At 38.4% G+C, this 18,923-nt stretch overlaps 1 protein-coding gene across 1 annotated transcript in view; it reads right to left on the reverse strand.

Annotated features, from left to right (window-relative positions):
• ABCC8 (ATP binding cassette subfamily C member 8) overlaps positions 1-18,923 on the reverse strand; it is a 51,403-nt gene that overhangs the window by 11,719 nt on the left and 20,761 nt on the right. The window contains exons 13-24 of the mRNA XM_010711115.2: positions 17,790-17,822; positions 14,754-14,852; positions 13,798-13,882; positions 12,787-12,867; positions 11,540-11,677; positions 9,064-9,189; positions 8,483-8,582; positions 7,590-7,837; positions 6,447-6,607; positions 5,253-5,322; positions 4,513-4,670; positions 2,872-2,964 (exon numbers count right to left, since the gene is read on the reverse strand). Coding sequence (XP_010709417.1) covers positions 2,872-2,964; positions 4,513-4,670; positions 5,253-5,322; positions 6,447-6,607; positions 7,590-7,837; positions 8,483-8,582; positions 9,064-9,189; positions 11,540-11,677; positions 12,787-12,867; positions 13,798-13,882; positions 14,754-14,852; positions 17,790-17,822 — 1,392 coding nt within the window. The remainder of the gene's footprint in view (positions 1-2,871; positions 2,965-4,512; positions 4,671-5,252; positions 5,323-6,446; positions 6,608-7,589; positions 7,838-8,482; positions 8,583-9,063; positions 9,190-11,539; positions 11,678-12,786; positions 12,868-13,797; positions 13,883-14,753; positions 14,853-17,789; positions 17,823-18,923) is intronic.

Consider the following 18,923-nt stretch of genomic DNA (forward strand, 5'->3'; position numbering starts at 1 on the left):
AATGAACTAGCCAGAGAATACAAACTAAGAGCAATTGCAAATGGGTCTGTTTACAGCTTATGATGGTAGATCTGCACCCACTCATAACAAAAGCTGCATGAATGAATTCTGCCTTGAACATAACAAATAAGAAAGGGGATGACTCCTGGCTACACATATTTAGATGGGGTCTTGGCCAGCACGCAAGTCCACCAGTCACCTCTTTTAGCTGGGCATATTTATTTGCACAGGTATAACTTAATGTGATCTTAATAAAGATGTCAGTAATTATATCTAATAACGAAGGAAAGGTATCACAAAAATCATTTTCGGGGTAGTAATAGAGGTTTGTAGGCCTGAAGATTATGCATCTGTAAGCTGACCGTTTTATAAACTTTGCCCTACTTACATCCTTCGATATTATGCTTGTAACAAACACTGCTTATTTATAAACTCAGCTCCTGGTACACTGGTATGAAGGAATGATACGCTTTGTTTAATTATGAAGTACGTAGCTTAGAGAAGGTTTCAAATTTGTCTGCTACAGGGTATCCTAACCCTTATTTTGAGTACAGTATAATAAAGTTCCAATGTAAATGGTTTATGCTTTTCAGACAAAAAAGCATGATTTTGTGCAAATGAAGTAACAGTTCACATAGTATAGCCGTGTGTCCAGACATAACAGACATGTTGGCTGTATGTAATGGAAAATGGCTGCTAAGGGCCTGGGCTGGCTCCACATGTATTGGTGTGTTTGGACAGTGTAGAAACGCCGCTCCTGAAAGCGAGCAAGCACTCACGTCACACCATGTTGCAGCTGGAGGGCCCTGCCTGTCCACAGGACACACTGCCCTCAGAGCTCTGCCACTGGGAGACGGCCGTGCTGCTTCTAGAACCCACCCTATTTAATTTCGGTACCTCCATACCACAAGGCAAAACATGATGTAGATATGAAATTGCATCATGAGTCAGCCACAAGTACACATGTGGAACGGTGATGCAGACAAAGTTAGTGTTGTCAGTGGAGTACTGCAGAAGTATCAGAATCTGTTCACAGAAGGTATCCCTAGCTTATCTGGTTTCTCAGAGCACAGCCCTGTCTTTGCAGAAACCTTAACATTTACAATTTATTGATTACTTAGCACCAATGCTATTTGAAGTGCCAGAAACACTTGCAAGCTATAAATCAGGCCATGGCATCTGCTGAAGGTGTATTTATAGCTGCAGCAGTAGCTGTCTCTCTGATCTCCCTCTGGATTTTTGTACATTTCTTTCCCTATGCATTCTGATAAGTACAGGATGGAAAGCAACTAAGAGTAAAGACACTTCAGGAACAACTGGCACCTAACTAGATGACTAGATTCCTGAGTTAGCGTTATTTTTAGGGACACTCAAGCTAGCAAGTCTGAACTGCACTCCTACTAATATGTTAGGCAGCCGAGAAGCTTTGCAGACCTATAAATAGGCAGGTTAGCAGCTGATGCGGGAGGCTGGCAGGCAGATGGAGTACAGGACTCACAGAGCACATAGCTGCTTGGGTCACAGATGCATCGTTAGTGCAGGGTACAAGAAAAAAAAAAGGGCACAGAATAAAACTCTTTCAAGGGGGAATTCATCTCAAGGTGACAGGAAGGACCAAGAGGGAATGGTCCAAATGGCTGAGAGTATTAGCCAGATGGTATTCAATGTAATTTACTGCGTCAACAACTGAGAATGTACATCATAATACTCTAAAGATCCCCTTGATAATGTAAAAGATTATGCAGGTAAATGAGAAAAGCAAGAATTAAAAGAGAAATTGAATTTTCCTTAAAAGTGAACACAGACATAGCTACAAACTACAGAACACTGCTGGCACTTAAAATAAATATCTAATAATAGTAATTTGAAAATATTATGCTGTTCTACCTCTCTTTAGGAGACTATCTTCAGCCAAAAAGAAACAAGATTTTGTCCTGGTAGTTCCTACATTCTGCTATTTATACCCTATTTAGAATTGCTTAAAAATAGTCTAATTTTTGCATTAATTGTATTATAAAATTAAATCTGCAGGTTAAGAAGAATAAGCAGCACCGTTTCAAAGAGAGAATAGTAACAGTAATAATTAACAGGCAAAATGTGTAGACATCTAGATGAGATGGGCGTGGAAGACATTTGACTGCATTTGAATCAACTGGGAAAAGCCAGGAATAGCACCAATGCAGAGAGAAAGCAGCTGGTGAGCGCTGCAGTAGCTTCATTGGAACTGTGAGTATCAGCGACTGCCATTTTGTAACAGACACACAGCTCAGGCACATTAGCAGGTATTCCTAGGCTGCTCCTGTCAGCTCACCTTGGCAGAAAAATGCATCAAAACAGATGATAAAGACTGTGTCTCCAAGTTGCATATTTTCAAAACCAATCTAAATAACCACATTTTCAGCTAGCAACACGAACTATAACTTGTAGCTTCTGAAATTACCAGCATGCACAGTTTATCTTACCAGGACATCGGCCCATACACAGATTACCCTGGCATAACATGTTACTGCATATTCGTTGTTCCATGGAAACTGTCCAAATACACAGCCTGCCACAACACACGCTGCGGTAATTGCAAGCCAATTTAGCTCCTTAAATCACATTTACCCAGAAAGTTTTTTTCAGGTTGCGTGCGATTGCGTGGAGGGTTAGTACAAGCAGAAGATACATTAGCCTGTTTCTCTATAGTAGCTCCTTCACATGCAAAATACTTAGTCCTCAGCATTTTACTTTCCCTTCACACAGTGCTTTGGGGACCATGGATTGCTTGGTGATCCAAATGACAAATACTTGCACCTGCGCACTTGCAGAACAGAATCAAAAAAGGACGCTCAAAAGAGAGGTAAGAAATGTTTTCTTAAAAAACTGTACCTGAAGGCTCGGATGGTGGTCAGGCCTTCAACAGTCTCTGAAAAATGGGAAAGTAATGGGAGCTGAGTGCTGTCATCCAGCTGCTGAAGGTCCCTAGAGAGGATTATGAAAATAATTTTGTAAAAAATCTGTCGTCCTGTTATTCTCCTGGGGAATATTAGCACAGTAATTACACACATAGCATTCAGATGGGCTGCAATGCAGCACTGCAGGTCTCTAAGCAGGGAATGAAGTCCCCAGGAGGACTTTTCTCTTTAAATTTGAGTGCACACAGTGCTGGACTTCCGGATAAATCTTTTCCCTTCACTGCCTTCCCTCGCTTCTCTCATGTTACTAATTCTTATATTCAATATTTTATTCATTTAAACATAATTCTGGCTCAATGCTGAATATGAATTTAATGAGATACTTCAGTTAAGCAGAAGGCAAAATGCAACTTTGTCTTCATTCTCTCCCCACCCCCAGAGGACAGCACAACTTCACACTGAGCTAACAATACACAGACCCTGTAAATGAGAACTTGCAGTTCTCAATTTCATGTTTAGTCATCAAGACAGTGGAGGTACACATTGGGTGAAATTCTATTTAGACTCATGTCCTTCCAGGAGGAACTAAGAATTGTTTGCAAAGAGTCCTTCTTGATCCATGCACACACAAAAGGAAAAATGCAGTGCTGCTGCAAATGCTTGTTGAGCACCAGCACAAGGGAAGCAGCATAATTGTAGAAGAAAATCACAGATGTGGCTAACATTTTTAACTTGTTGGATGCTAAAAGACACTCAGAACAAGTGAGGATGTTTCCACGTGCAGGAACAAAGGGCAGTACCATCAGGGCAATGCTCCATTCTGCAGCCTCTCTCCCTGGCTCTATAGACTTCTGTTTTCAATTGGACAGGCAGGTGAAACATCAGTTTCTCTGCTCTGTCCCCACATTGTTTGGACACGTTCAACATGCAACCCCTGTAGAGGACAGAAGCTGTTGGTTTGTTTTTTTCTTTTGGTTTGATTCATCTTTCTTTTCTTTTTCATAGAATCACAGAATGGCTTGGGTTGGAAGGGACCTCAAGGATCAAGTTCCAACCCCCTGCCACACACAGGATTGCCAGACACTAAATCAAGTATAGACCAGGTTGCCCAGGGCCCCATCCAACCTGGCCTTAAACACCTCAAGGGATAAGGACATCCACAAACCTCTCTGGGCAGCTTGTGTCAGCACCTCAAGACCTTGTCAATATAAAACTTCCCTTTGACATTCAACCTAAATCTCCCCTCCTTCAGTTTAAAACCATTTCTCCTTGTCCTATCAATATTACCCATGTAAAAAGTTGATTTCCCTTATGTTTATAAACTCCCTTTAAATATTGGAAGGCTGCATTGAGATCTCCCTCGTGTCATGTGAACTGAGAGAAACTTTCATCATGGACAAAGACCTGCTCCTGCCTCCCAGGCTTGGTTCGAAGAGCTGCAGACAAAATGCACTTGTAGAACAAAAAATTTTACTAGGATGGATTTTGCTCACCTTCACATAAGACAATGCCTTTAACAAAACCAATTGCAAAAATAAAGACCCTTCGCAATTCTGCCATCATGCACTGCAAAAGATGTTTCAATAGCCAGAATGACACAGGTCTATATTCTTACCGTGATGCAACTCGGAAGTATTTCTGGATGAAGTAACACATGATTGCAAGGGGAACCAGGGCAATGAGAAACATTGGTGTGACGTATGAAATCACAGCCAGAGCAGATACACACAGCAAAGTGGAGCGACTCAAACACTCCAGGGTGGCAGGAATATGCTGGGTACATAAAGAAGTACACAGAATCAGAGAAACAAATGCATAGCATATAAGACTCCCACAGTTACAAATAAAAATATATATATAAAATAGAAGCTTTGAAACACTGAACAAACAGGTCTGCTTTTGAATTTACTCCTGGATTTTGGGAAAGCATTGCAGCCTGGAATAAACATGGAAATCCGAATTTCAGTCATTAATATTTCAAGCAACAGCATTTGCCTTTTTCTCAATTCATTTGTTCACATATCTGAAAGGAATAGATTTACCCACTTTTTAACTAAGTGGGTGCTCTTAGTTTAAGGATATTGATATTGACCTACTTTCTCTTCCCTTTTGTATAAGATGGAAAAAAAATAAGCAAAGCTTCTTATAATTGCAGGATATCTTAATTAAATAAATGTTTTTCCAATGTGCATTTACAGCTGAGGAATTCATTTGGAATCCAGAAAGTTGTGAAGCAAAGTGATGCAATATTCAAAATTATAGATCACCTGCAAATTTCACCTAAATAAGAGAATGCAATTTTTGAGACTGAGAAAAATAAGGTATCATGGGAGCTCAAATGTATTTCTTGAGTACCTGGTCAATAGTGTTGCAATCAGCTGAAAATCTGTTTAATATACTTCCCAGAGGTGTTGTTTCAAAAAACCTGAAATGAGGCAAGGAATGGGAAAGATCATACCACCCATACTAAACTAGTTCTTAATTTCTTTTCTGTCTTTCATAAACTATGCACTGTGCTACAAACACAAGGCAATAAATCAACAAACATGGCAAAGTTTCTCATGTTTCCCCATAACCACATCTTCCCCAGTAAAATAGCAGTCTTATTCCCAACAACAACAAACATCTCCTCAGCTGCCTTTACTGCCCAACCTATGTAAATCCCATGATTACATTTGCTTTCACATTTGCAATTTTAAACTCTTCAGTTTATGAAAAATGCAAGCAAAGATCAATCACAAGTTTTGACATTTTTCCTGAGAAGAAAAATACATAATAAGAACAGCTGTTGGCATAATGCATTACAAGTCCTTTCCTTTCCATTTGCCCATCCAAGATACAAACTTTGTTATTACTATGTAGTTGGTAACTGTCCCCTAGTTTATGATGAATCTAAAGTCTAATTCTGTCTTGGGCAAAAAAAAAAAAGTTTTTTTTTTTAATGACATTTTCAATATTTATCCTTTCCTCATGACTTCTGAGCTAAATATGGTTAACACTAAAATAAGTATTTTTCCAAATGTTCAACACTTGCAGGTTTGAATAAAGCTACAACTGTAATGTGGCAGCATTGGAAATAAAACACACACAGGACAAAGGCCTTTACTGCTATCTGTGCAATCCCAGTGTGCTCCACTGATGCCTGTGATGACACTTATCCAGGTTCCCTGACTTTCATGGGCTTGCGCAATCACTGCTGACAGTAAATACTTCCATGATTAAGATTACAACACACACTCTGCATGAACTGCACCACGTATCACCAATTATTGTGCTTTCTCCTTAATTAAAACAGCAAAGAGAAATAAAATATGCTAAGAAGGAAATATCTGAAGCCACAGTCAGACAGGAGAGGCATTTGACCACCGTCCAGGAACTCAGGCAGGTTGGGTACCATTTATCAAAGTTTGCTCAGTAGCTTGATACTTGGTGACTTTCAGTGATACATTATAAAACATGAATCAGGACCACTTTATAGAAAAAGAAGACTGCCTTGAAGTAAGGAGTACAGAATGATGACAGTAGTTTGTATTATAATCAGAGGAATACCTCATTGGTGCCAAAATAATCTTATTCAATAAAGAAGCGTGCAGCTTTTTGGTGACTTTCAAGCCAGTCCACTCTACTGCTATGGATGTGACCAGACATAACACAATCCCAAGGCAGCAGAGAATGCTGAAAATTTTTGAATATGGAGAGTGGTTGAAAACCTAAGAAACAAAGAAAGAGCAACACATTATTCATTGTAAATTAAACTTAAAAACCAATGAAAATAAATGCAGGACTGAAAAAATGTAAGGAGTAAATCCTTCTTCCCCAGATTTTCCCAAAATTAAATTTCCAGTGATTTCACGTTAAGCTCAAGTTTTTTATCCTTTGGAGAAGTGACTGTTTGAAGGAAAGTAAGAGAGAAATTCAAAATTTAAAATGATAGAACACTAGAAAAAGAACTGATAATTTTGAAAATTTTATCTCAAGAAAAAAACAACAACATCTTCAAAGCATTTGCTATGGCTCTGGTGACCGGGCCTATTCTTTGAGTGAGAATAGAATATAATAGTTATTATTTTTAAATATTAATTTTATATTAAAATCCATCATCAATAAAACTTTTAGAGAAAAAATAATGATCCCAGTGAAATCAAACACAAACCTCCCAAACAAATGTGTGGGATTATTTAGAGGCACTCAATTCTCACAAAGAAAGCAATCTCGTTCTAACGAAATCCCTCCGCTACAACTTTGTACACACAGAGAACCCTGCTAGGTAACCCTGAGGTCAGCTCCATGTGAAATTTACCTGAAGAACAAGGAAAACAGAGTATTGATCATAAAAATCAGGGTTCCTCATATATGACAAAACCTGAATGCCCTATTGCAGTGAGAATTCTATCATATGGGAAAAACATAGAAGTACCGTAATATCAAAATCACTTTAGAGACCAAAGTGTAGGGATATCAGCTAAATGACAAAAACATTGTAAGTCTGGCAACAGGAGAACAACAATGCACAAAACTTAATTGTTAGCTTTATTGTGTCATGTGCCCGAAAATGCATTAACCTTCAAAATGCTCTGGATGGCTCTATTACTAGGAACATAGCACACTGCATACAAATCTTGGAGCAGAGGTTGAGTGTGGGAGTTCACCACTGGCTACACGTGAGGAGGGGCTGAGCAAGGTATCTCGTACCTCACAGTGAGAGCAGTTTTTCAGCTCTACCTCCATCTTCTCAGAAATGGCATCTGATGTCCAGCGTGCCAGGCAGTAGTCAATGGCCACCATCACCGTGTGCTTCAGCAGCTGGGACAGAACCAGCAGTGGCAGGAGGAGAATCCCTGCTGCACTGAGGTACTTCCCACATGCTCTCCAAGGCATCTTTGCTCTCTGATGTAGCACAGAGGACAGGTTGTCTTCATCATCGCTTTCCGTTGCTTCTTCTGCAATGTCCAAAAAAATAAATAGAAAAAAAAAAGAGTACAGGCACACTGACTTCCTCTTATGCGCCTTTCACAGGAACTGGCAAGTGACAACTTCAAAACACAAGCTATCATACAGCAAAAAGGCTTTCAGGTGAAATTATTTGCTCAGTAAGCACGTATTACCTTGCTGAAGTTATAATAACAAGTAATACCTGCTAAGAAGATGCAATAAGCATAGTACTAGTTGTTCAATGTCTTCAGCAACTTAGAAGTGCTGGCTTGATTTAAAAAAGGAAGTGATTTTTCCTAGGTAAAACCCTAAACAAGTGTGCTCAGCTGCTGACGGGTTTGAAGCTCATCCAACATGAATTAGTCAAAATTAATTCATCTCCCACTATCGAACTATTTTAAGTATATTAAAAATCACTCAAAAGTTTGTCAGATGTTATGATGGTTTGAAAACATTAATGCAGAGATGGTTTTCTGATGGTTTGAAAACATTAATCCAGAGATAAACTCAATGGAAACAGCACTCTTAGAAACCACGACCCACCTGCAAACCAAGGTCTCTCCTGCTAGTTTGAAAGTTGTTAATTCATTGTAATATAATTTAACTGTAAAACAGAAGTGTAGTGGTGGTGCGCATAAAGGGTGCCCTTTTACCTTCATCTTCTTCATCATCTTTCAACAGTGCTTCACGGGAATACATAGTCCTCCGGAGATTTGTTCTTTCCAGAACATTTTTAGTTTCAATTGTAGTCTCCTAAAAAGGAACAGTTAGTGTACTTTCAACCACAGAATTCATCACAACATGAATAACTGTGAGGAAATCTGTTTTCAATCAGAACATCAATGAAAAATAAAGGAAGCGAGAATCTTCCATCATGCAGCTACAAAGGACTGACGTGCCACTGCTGCATAAAACCAAAGGGCATCAATTATGTAACTGACATTCACTGCAGTTTGTCAGTTCCAGCTCTCTCAGTCTTGGGCTCTCAACTTGGACAGATATTTCTAAATTAATAAGAAATAAGACTAACATCTTGTTCATTTTATGCTGTAGTATTAAAGAAAAAAAGTGATCTGGAGAACCTGTTACGTGCAAATGTGAAAAAAATGTCACCTAATGAAATTAGTAAATTCAATTACATCCTACACAAACAGCTGTCAGAATTGCACATAAACAATGCTATTCCCACTAAGTGGCCCAATTTAGTATTCCTTAGACAGGACCCAACAAAAACCTTCTCCAGCTCTTGGTCTTGTCGATTCATTAGTGTCTTCCAGTGTTCAAAAAGCTCAGTCTCAGATTTCTGTATGTCCTTGAGTGTTCCTTCTCTCTGGATGTAGCCATCTTTCATCGCTATTATCTAGGAAGTCAGAAACAGAAGCTGGGAGGTCACATACATCTCTCTTTATTTTAAGGGTACGCTGTTACACTGTTAAGGGTCAGAACTTTTCAAACGAATATTTCTATGTATAAATTTGTCATTTAGAATCAGTCTAGTTATCTCTCAACTTTATCCCTTTTACTCGAGAGGCTGAAAAATACAGAGCTTCCTCCACTTCACACTTTCCAAAAGGAAGGCTGCTTGTAAGTCGGAAAAAGGAATGGGGTCCTCTTCAGCAGACAGCAGAAAGCCTGCTGTCTAAATACAAGTCATTAGCAAGATAAGATGTTAGAGTTCTCTTGCCTCCTAAAAGGAAAAGGCTTTTAGCAGCACACTGCGCAGCGTGTTTTGCCCTCATTCAGGCAATTAGGTATGAGCATACAGGCTCCACAGTCTGTTTGATACTATGGGCCTGATAAGGAAAAGCTCAGGATTTTGAATCCCTAAAGCTTTTAAAAGCATAAATGGTGGACACAGTGTAAAAAAAAAAATTATGTCTACAAGACAAAATCTGAAGAGTGAGGTTTCCAGGTTTGTATCAGCGAAACCACGTTGTACACAGAATGCAACTACCTTAACTTTGTATCTGACAAGGAGAATTGGAAAATGAGGCGTGTGGGTTGTAAACTCACTTGACATCATTAGAAGATGGTTAATGCAGTGTTTATTTTCTCCCTAGAAACTTGGAAATTTTGATGAAAAAAAATAGGAAACGCATTCCATTTATTAGTGAGAATTTACACAAGAGGAAAAGAAAAGTAATAAGAAAAAAAGCAAATGGATCTTTTTGTGGTCAATTTATTCACAAAGTCCTGAAATAGATGGGACTCTAAATTCTTACAAGGGTTTTGCTATGCACATGTAGGAAGGCCATCACACATTTCAGATATCTCTATTAAAAATTCCTTGAACTAAACCAAAACAAAATATTTTATCTGCGCTGCACTGTATAAAACTTGCTGAGCCTTACTGAGACCTTTGCTTTGGTAAAAATTGTCAACTCTCTCTTAACAAACAATAATTATTAATAAACTTAATTAATACAAATCCTTCCTGTCCTACAGAGTATTTGAAATAGTGTATTTCATGAAACATTACTGAAACCTACTTAGAAGGTAATAAAAACCCTTCTCACTGATTAACTCATAAAACAGAGACACCTAGAAACGAGTTTGACATTTGGAAAATAAAATGAGAAAGATGACACTGGATACAGGAACATAGCTGTGCACATTAACAAGCTAAGGTGGACTTCAGATGGAGAGGAAGAAGACAAAATTGCTGTACTCAGAGACACCAGCAGCAAAAGCAGAACTGCATTGAGAACAGCACTAACTCTTACAGATGTACAGCTGAGGGACAAGGTCACAGCAGACACAATAGAGGATAAATGCTTCCCACTAAAAATATGACCAGAACAAGATTAATGGCTATCTGCAGCTTTACAGCAGGCCAATATGAATCACAGAAAGTAGCCAAAATATGATTATTGCTTGAGACACAAAATAACTGCTTCTATACTCCATGCAAGCTGCAAATGACTGAGAATTCCTGCTAGGAGGCAACACTGCAGTAATCAATCTTTGTGGGCAAGGTGCTGTGGCTATGTAACTGCAGCAGAAGTGCAATGCCACTGTGAGCCAAGAAACTAAAAGAGTTCCAACAAAATAAATCTCCTTATCCTATATGGTCTGTTTTACCTTTATCATTTGTAACTGCAAACTGCTATAGGAAGCACGCTTTCATTTTTTTTCCTGTAAACTTCAAGATACAGCAAAGAAACAGAACTGAATAATGCCTATTTCTTAAAATTCCGTCATCACACAATGTGAAGAAGAGTTTTTGATGTACTATCTACTGCTATCAAACCTAAGGAAATCCATTTTTCCTTGCACTTCCACACGTCTCAATAACCAAAAACATCATAAAAAACACCTTTTTCTGTGATACCACAGACAAGTTCCTGGTAACATCACAGAGGCAAATACGTTACTCCAACATTTTGTTGTTCTGAGAACAAAATTTTACCATGTTAGAAATGGGTTTAGATACTAGTATTTTAGACACAGCCCATTTTCATGAGATTATCAAGTATTAGCTCTAGGAAAATCAGACCTGTTAAGGTGTTCTACGATAGGAATTCCAAAGTCACACACTCCAGACTCACTGTCTAACTTTTGCAAGACCTTAATTGTGACTCTTCTCACTAAACTACCACTTGGTAGAAAGGTGAAGTGAGAGTCTTGTTTGTAGAAGACATATTTGTGCCACTTCCTTGCCTCCTAAAAAAAAAAAACCCATATGTATATATATAAATTAGTTTTCTTACCCAATCAGCATGGGGCAAGTACTGCAGTTTGTGGGTCACTAGCACAACTGTACGCTTGTCTTCTCGTAGCATTTTCAGGATTCCTTCTTGCATGAGATGGTCACTTAGGTGAATATCCAGGGCAGAAAATGGATCATCCTGTCATGAGGAAGAAAAGGCCAGCTCATGAGTCAACATTAATATGATTTAAGGAAACTGGTGCATATTATTACTGGTAAAAAAGTTAGATCAATATAGACAATCAAAAGAGGTCATCAGAAGATCAAAATTGTTCAAAGGAGAAGTTTTCTTAAAGTTCCCAACAGACCTGGAGGCAGTCTGTTGTTTCTGCAATGAGTACTCAGACATACAGTAACATCAGCTGTGTAAATGCCAGATTTCCCGAGGCCTTCTGGAAACTGCACTTCCTAAAAGATGCACTTCACAGCCTTAGTAATTGCAGTTTGTGATTTCTGTACGACTCAAGACAATGAAGCAGTGTGTACTGATGGCATATGTTATCTAAACTGCTCCAGAGACAGTGACAAATAGAACAGTTTTATTCCCCATACTTGCCCTCTTATGATTTTTTAAATTATTTTTAAAAATCTTATAATGAAATTTTTTTAACAAAGCATCACAAAAGGAAAAGTACTGATCTGTTTGATGATCCTCATCAGATGATTTATGGCCTATGCTAACTTCATCTTATTAAAACAATCAATTACAAGCAATTAATTTAGGAATAAACTAATCTGTATCATCATCTATAATATTTTTTTTCACTTAATCCTACTGGGCTTTTAGAGCCTGCTCCCACTCTTTTCCACAGTACATCTGCTGAAATTTGGGCAGGATACACAAAGAGCAGTTCAGGATGGGAAGACAGCTTAGTTTGTTGCAGAAAGGAAACACCTTTGACACAGGACAACATTCATTTTATGCCTGAGACAGCTTAGGAATGTTATAAATATTGCTGAGACTACCAAACTTCTGCGTACAGATTTCTGGATAAATATAAGACTCAAAATAAACTTCGACAGAGAGGGTAAGCAACAGCCTTTCAGTCTGTATCCTAGTATCTGTCTGTCCACAGCATTTACAAAACACTCTATACCTGCAGGTTTGCTAACAACAGATATAAAATAAACAGCGCACGGTTAGCTTAGTTTAGTGAAGCACAATGTTCTGCGTGCCTCCCATGAAACACTGTAAATGCTTAGATCTTGGGTTCTGATTGCAGCATAAACATAATGGCATCTACTCACCAGGAACACAACATTTGTCTGCTGGTACAGTGCCCTTGCCACACTGATACGCTGGCGCTGCCCTCCAGACAGATTAATACCCTGGAGATAAGCAGGAAAAATAAAATCAATTATAAGAACATCAACTGAATATGTATATTTTGATTTAATTATCTGAACAAAAACTCAGAGATGTTTCAAAACTGTAGGCCTGCAGGGGAGCTGGGAACAAAGTATGCTAACTGTTGGAGAAGCCAGAGAAGTCCGTCTGAGCTCTGTATGGATCAGGGGTGAGAAATGTTTAATGGTTGATGGCAACACAATGGTGCAGGCAGCACATGGATGTCCTGCAGGGAATCTAAACCAGCATCTGAAGTCTGCTACATCCTGTCTGTATTTTACACCTGCATGTCACCATACAGTATTAGTTCCATCAGCCCCTGTATCTGTATCACAACTACTGCAATCAGTAGCTCCTGCAATCCAGCGGCAGTTTTACCAACACCATAAGCTCTCACAAGCCAACACTGCTACCAACCAGAAGGTCTGCTTCTCCCTGCCACTTCATGCCATCCCTCTATTCTTCTCTTTCTGTTCTACATTCATTTAGCTACACAATGACTTAACAACTAATGCTCTGCAAATTAGCATGGTAGTCAGTGTGGCGATTAGGCATGGAAACGTGTCCTTGTTGTTGCTGTTTGAGTGCAAGTGCCACTATGTGTCTGGGTACATTGTTTATGGAATTGGCACTTATTTTTAGATTACTCCCAAATAAAGCAAAATATGTGCTGTCAGCAGAATTAGTCAAACACTTTGATAGCAGCACATTTAAATCATGGCACCTCGCATAAATGACAGTGTCTCTTTGTTTACCAAGCAACCAGCTTTCAGACTAATGACTCAAATGTACACTTACCAAAAGATGACCTTTCTTGCCAAATAGCTGGTAAGATTTTAAGAACGTAAGAAAATAATAAAAAACCTCTACATATCTAAAACAAAAATAGAAGCCTGTAGCTGTTTACTGACCCTCTCTCCAATCTGGGTTTGGTCTCCGTGAGGGAGAATGTCAATATCAGGCTGGAGGGAACAAGCATCAATTACTGCTTTGTACCTGTGGGAACAAAAAAGGTAATGCAAAATCCACACAGATACTGCTATAGAAGCACATTTCCTACCTGAAGAGGAACAAAGTTAACCAGCTGGAAAAATCACACGGTGGAAAATGTATTTGTTAGCCACTAATTGTTCTAATGGGATCTCTTTCAACTGCAGGCAAGTAAATACCATTTCAGCTAAGAAAAAGAATCTTCCCAAATACAAATACTAAATAGCTAAAACCAGGCAAAAGAAGAATAGCTTCTTCTATACTATATCATTGCTGTTTAGCATTTAGATGCATTTCTAACCAGAAGCTTTGTTTTTGTTTCAATACCCAAGGATAGTAGAAACAAACAAAGTAAAAAAATGCATGCAGGATGTGAATGGCTATCTACTTATTTTAGGGTGGGGAGAAGGGGGAACATAATGTAATACCCACAGTAACTTCCAAATCTTTTAGAATGTTCTGTGGTCATTTACACAGAATAAAAAGGCAGCCCATTAATCCTTCACAGTATACCAAATAAAGAAATCTTAACAGATGTTACCCCTGCTCCCAAACTATCACTGACCAAGGCAATTATACTTGCCAATTAGGTATAAGGAGAAAGTACTGCATGCTGCACAAATGAGGCCCTTGGAAGCCAAAATAGTTCTACACTTCAGGCCAAGTGAGACAGAACTCTGTCTTGTGTCCTTCATGAAAATCATGGTTTGAGCTGACTGTCCAGGACTCAGTGCCTTCTGTCACATTCAGTCAGGTGAACTGTTTGTTACTGGAGTGGGACGGGGCCAGTGTGTCAGTGTAGAAGGTGTAGAAGTATGCAGCACCACTGTTTAGCTAAAAGGAGAAGAAAGCATACAACAGGGCTGAACCCTATTACCTCTGTTTGTTGAAAGAGCTTTCAAATGTGATATTCTCTTCCACTGTGGCGTTGAGCAGCCAAGGCTTCTGTGATGCATATGCTACTGATCCTCTTTTCCTGGAAAAACAAAACAGGAGTTTCCAGCTTACCCAGTGCAGTAGGGATTATTGTAAACCTATTTTTTTTGTGTAGAGACCGGTGATAAATCTCAGAAAATGCTGCCTTTCCTTTCTGTTCTTTAGGACAATTTCCAACAGAACACTGCAACTGATCACCTAGCTTGAGAGCTGGTTCTCTCAAATGTCAGTTTGTTCCCTCATTTTCTGCTGTGAGAGAGTTTTGGAGAGGCTAACTCCATAAGCCTGAGCAGTGCAGGTGACAGGAAAAAAATTACAAAAGACAGAATCCCAGCTCTGTCTGGAGAGATTAATTAAAAATGTATAGCAGTGACACCAGTTAGGCAGCACATTTCAGGAGAGGTATTCAAAGATGATGTTTTTAATGTATTAAAAAAATATAACAACTCCACACTTAAGCAAAGGCAATTCTCCCCCAAACACATTTATTTTCCTCGCTACAAAAGGAGAAATTGAGTCATAAGGATTCCATAGTTAACATTTTTCTATTTATTTGTCTCTGTGAAGACAAAAACAAGGACACAGACAAAAACCAGTTGCTAAATCTCTGCTTGTGGAATTTCCCCTATCATGCACCACAAAAAGGAACAACTTTTCAGAGGAAGGCCAACAAGATCTCCCGATGCAGATTTTCTTTAATCTGTATTATTATTATTATTATTACAACTTAAAATGTATCTGCCTGCTAACGTTGTTTCTGTGGCTATCTGTGCTCTGAGGACTCAGATGGCAGAGCTGGGAGAAAGTCACGATGTTTTATTAGAACACCTGATACTGCTGGAAAAACAGACAAACTCATTGGCACATCATTGTTTCTCCAGAAAAGGGCCAAAGGAAGGATCATATGCCTGACAGGGTATTTGTTTTCCTCCCAGCTATTTCAGCTAATCCAACAGAAAGCTCTGACCTCTCACCCAACACAGCCTTTGTCTGCTAGACGGCCTCATTCTAGTTAGACCTGAATGCAATTCTAACCACAAGGTGGAGAAAAAAAATTGCTTTATAATTTTTTGTAATTCCTTTCAAGAGGTAACGTCACTTGCCCTACTCTTTTTTTTCAGCCTTTCACCAAGCTTGCTTAGGCATCATAATAGGATCCAATTTTCACTGAAAGAACATGCAGTTATGCTACCTTGGTAGCATGCTTCCCAGTTCAAAAATCTGATTGCTCATTAAAATTTAATTTTGTTCTGTGAATTCTCTTACTGGAAAATGAACACAGATGAACACACACACACACACACAACCCCTATGCAGCTCAGCCTGAACCCTCAAAATCTAATTCAAAAAGCATTAATTTCTGACTCAGGAGGGAAAATATTTTTTCAATTAGTATGCAGTTCTCAACTCCATGATTGAGACAAAATTGCTCTGAGTGTTCCAAGATGAACGTGTATTCCCTTCCCCTCTTTTTATTGCTTCGAATTGTGTTGTGTCTTTCCTGCTATTAACTCAAAACGATCAAAAAGATATTTCTATTTTATCTTTGAAAAACTAATATTGAAGTTTTGAGGAAAAAGGTCTAAGAAGTTTTCTAGGAAGTATTCTTTCTTTCAGAGGTACACTCAGTTACACTCACTCCATGCTGAGAGCCATCACAATGTCTGCAGACACCATTCACATTCTGGCTAAGATTCTGCTGTTAAGCTACTAATTGCACTGCAAGGAACTGGGGAACAAGCACGGAACTGGGCAAAATTCATTACAACTTAAGAATTCAGTAAATCTGCCTAATATAATCTTAAGTGCAAACTGATGCTGGGATGACACATCAAGGCAGAAAAGCACATCATGCTTCTTACATGAGAAGGGAGTTTGATCGTATAAGGAATGTACAGTGTGTCTTCAGTGCTTCTCACACTGAGCAGACAGTAAAAAAAAATTGCTGAAACTGTGAGATAAACAGAGGCACGAATTCAGAGAACAAAATATTCCGAAATGGAGCGTGCAATGTTTTTTCTCTGAAAAGCTGCCTTGATTCTACCTAATATTTCATGCTTAGAAGACTTATGGCCAGCCAACAAATGGCTTAGCGGACAAAGACTTAGAATGAATTTATTTTTGTAGGTGGAATTAATTGCCTCCTACTTCTGGACTGCATAAACAATCATATTTTCATCAGTGGAGTGTAATATTTCTTCTCTGATAACACATGATATACTGAGCATAGCCTCTTAATGATCACAAGGATGCAAACAGCAAAACCCAAGCTTAGAATAATCAGGGAAACCCTCCCTGGTCACCCTGGAGAGGACATTTTTCATGAGATCAACTCTCTTCGTTAATTTAGCAACAGAGACAACACTGTCAGGACTGTCTGAAGCTACTTATCTATCTACCCTCACACATCATCTTGGTAAGTCCAGTAGGCTCAGAACTGAAAATAAGATTAGTTATTGGACACTCATGCATGAACCTCAGTGCTCTAGCAAGCATCAACAACTTTAAAATGTTGGTGATTTTTAAAGGAAACAAAAATGCAGTTATAATGGAAGTTAAATTGAATTATAATGGAAGAGGAAATACTACACAGTAGAAGTTTTTTTGTGTGCATTGGATTGATGACTACAATTTTGTCGTGATTATTTTGCACAATTCAGTAATTTCTAGCATTAACTCAAAACTGAGCATTCTCCAGATACAAGCAAAACATGTCCTGTTCCTATATTATTGTTGCATCTACATAAAGAAAAGAATATGCTTCCATTATTTTCAGCCTGATACTAGGATATGGAACATTTTCATGTTGTACGCCCTGATTATTAAGGAACAAATGCTTTTGCCATTACTGAATGGTGAGATCACTGCTAGTAGTGTGGTGGTAGCATACAGACATGTTTGGCTTCTAAAGAAGAACAGTTCATTAAAATCAATCACTTCTGAAAACTATTACCATTAAGTTTTTAAAGTGTTGTACCTGAATTCCATTTCAACAGATTCTTTCTCTGGGCTGCAGGAAACAAATACAGATTATTATTATTATTTTCAATTCAGCAATTTTAGACAATTAAAAAATGCCTTAGGGTGCTATCCCTACGCTGTAACTAAAAACACAACAATTTAACTACAATTTAACTACTCTCTTAACTATGCTGGAGTCATACAGACCTAAAACTGGTATGGTTGAAGCTCCAGTTTTGACAAAGTGTTAAACAACATTGAACGAAGTATTCAACACCTGTGAGCAAATGCTCAAGATCTCACACAATTTTAGCTCACCTCTGTTCTGAGAGCACCAGAATATTCTATGAGATGCCAGTGCAAAGTCACTACACATATTCCTACAGCTTATAGCCAACATGGCAGGGACTAGCAGAATCTATGATAAATCTATGAACCTATGTGCCTCATATAACCTTTCATGGCCTTTTAATGTACTTACACAATGCATACAGTTTTAATGTACTTACTTAGTTGTACCTCTTCAACAGTTTCAAACATGTGAATGTCTAATTCTGATCATAATTCTTTTGTACCCTAATGGGTTCGAGTGGATTCACTTTTATTCATCCCCAAAACTGTTGTTTCTCTTATGCAGAAAGAGCTACAAGATTTCCAAGTATCCTTTACCCATGATTTTTAGGTTTGTGCACCACGTGGAAATGACAGAAAAGCATCAAAAGAATTTGCTCTCTAATAAATTGTTAAGCATTCCCAAAATATAAACTGAGCTATGTTAAGCAGGTAGAAATAATTTCCACCCAAGTATACTTTGCCAGCAGATGGACTGATCTGCAGCTCCTCACACTTCTCATTTTGTGTGTGTCTGACGAATGCTAGTGTGAAAATGAACTCAGGACAGGATGCAAACAATGAAGAGAATGATAAAGAGGAGAATTTGCTTTAATTAAATAAAACCTTGAAAACAACACTCGATACCATATTTTCAAGTGCAGCATTAGGAAATTATCTGATTACCCAAGAGTGAGATTTTCAAAAACATGCAGAAAAGTTAGGATCTGATTTTCAGAAAATGGAAACATTTTCATAAAGGAAATCCAACTCCTATTTTCATGAGTCATATGTGGTTTAAAAAACTGCATTGTAAAGC

The sequence above is a fragment of the Meleagris gallopavo genome, chromosome 5, assembly GCF_000146605.3.
Source record: "Meleagris gallopavo isolate NT-WF06-2002-E0010 breed Aviagen turkey brand Nicholas breeding stock chromosome 5, Turkey_5.1, whole genome shotgun sequence".
Classification (NCBI taxonomy): domain Eukaryota; kingdom Metazoa; phylum Chordata; class Aves; order Galliformes; family Phasianidae; genus Meleagris; species Meleagris gallopavo.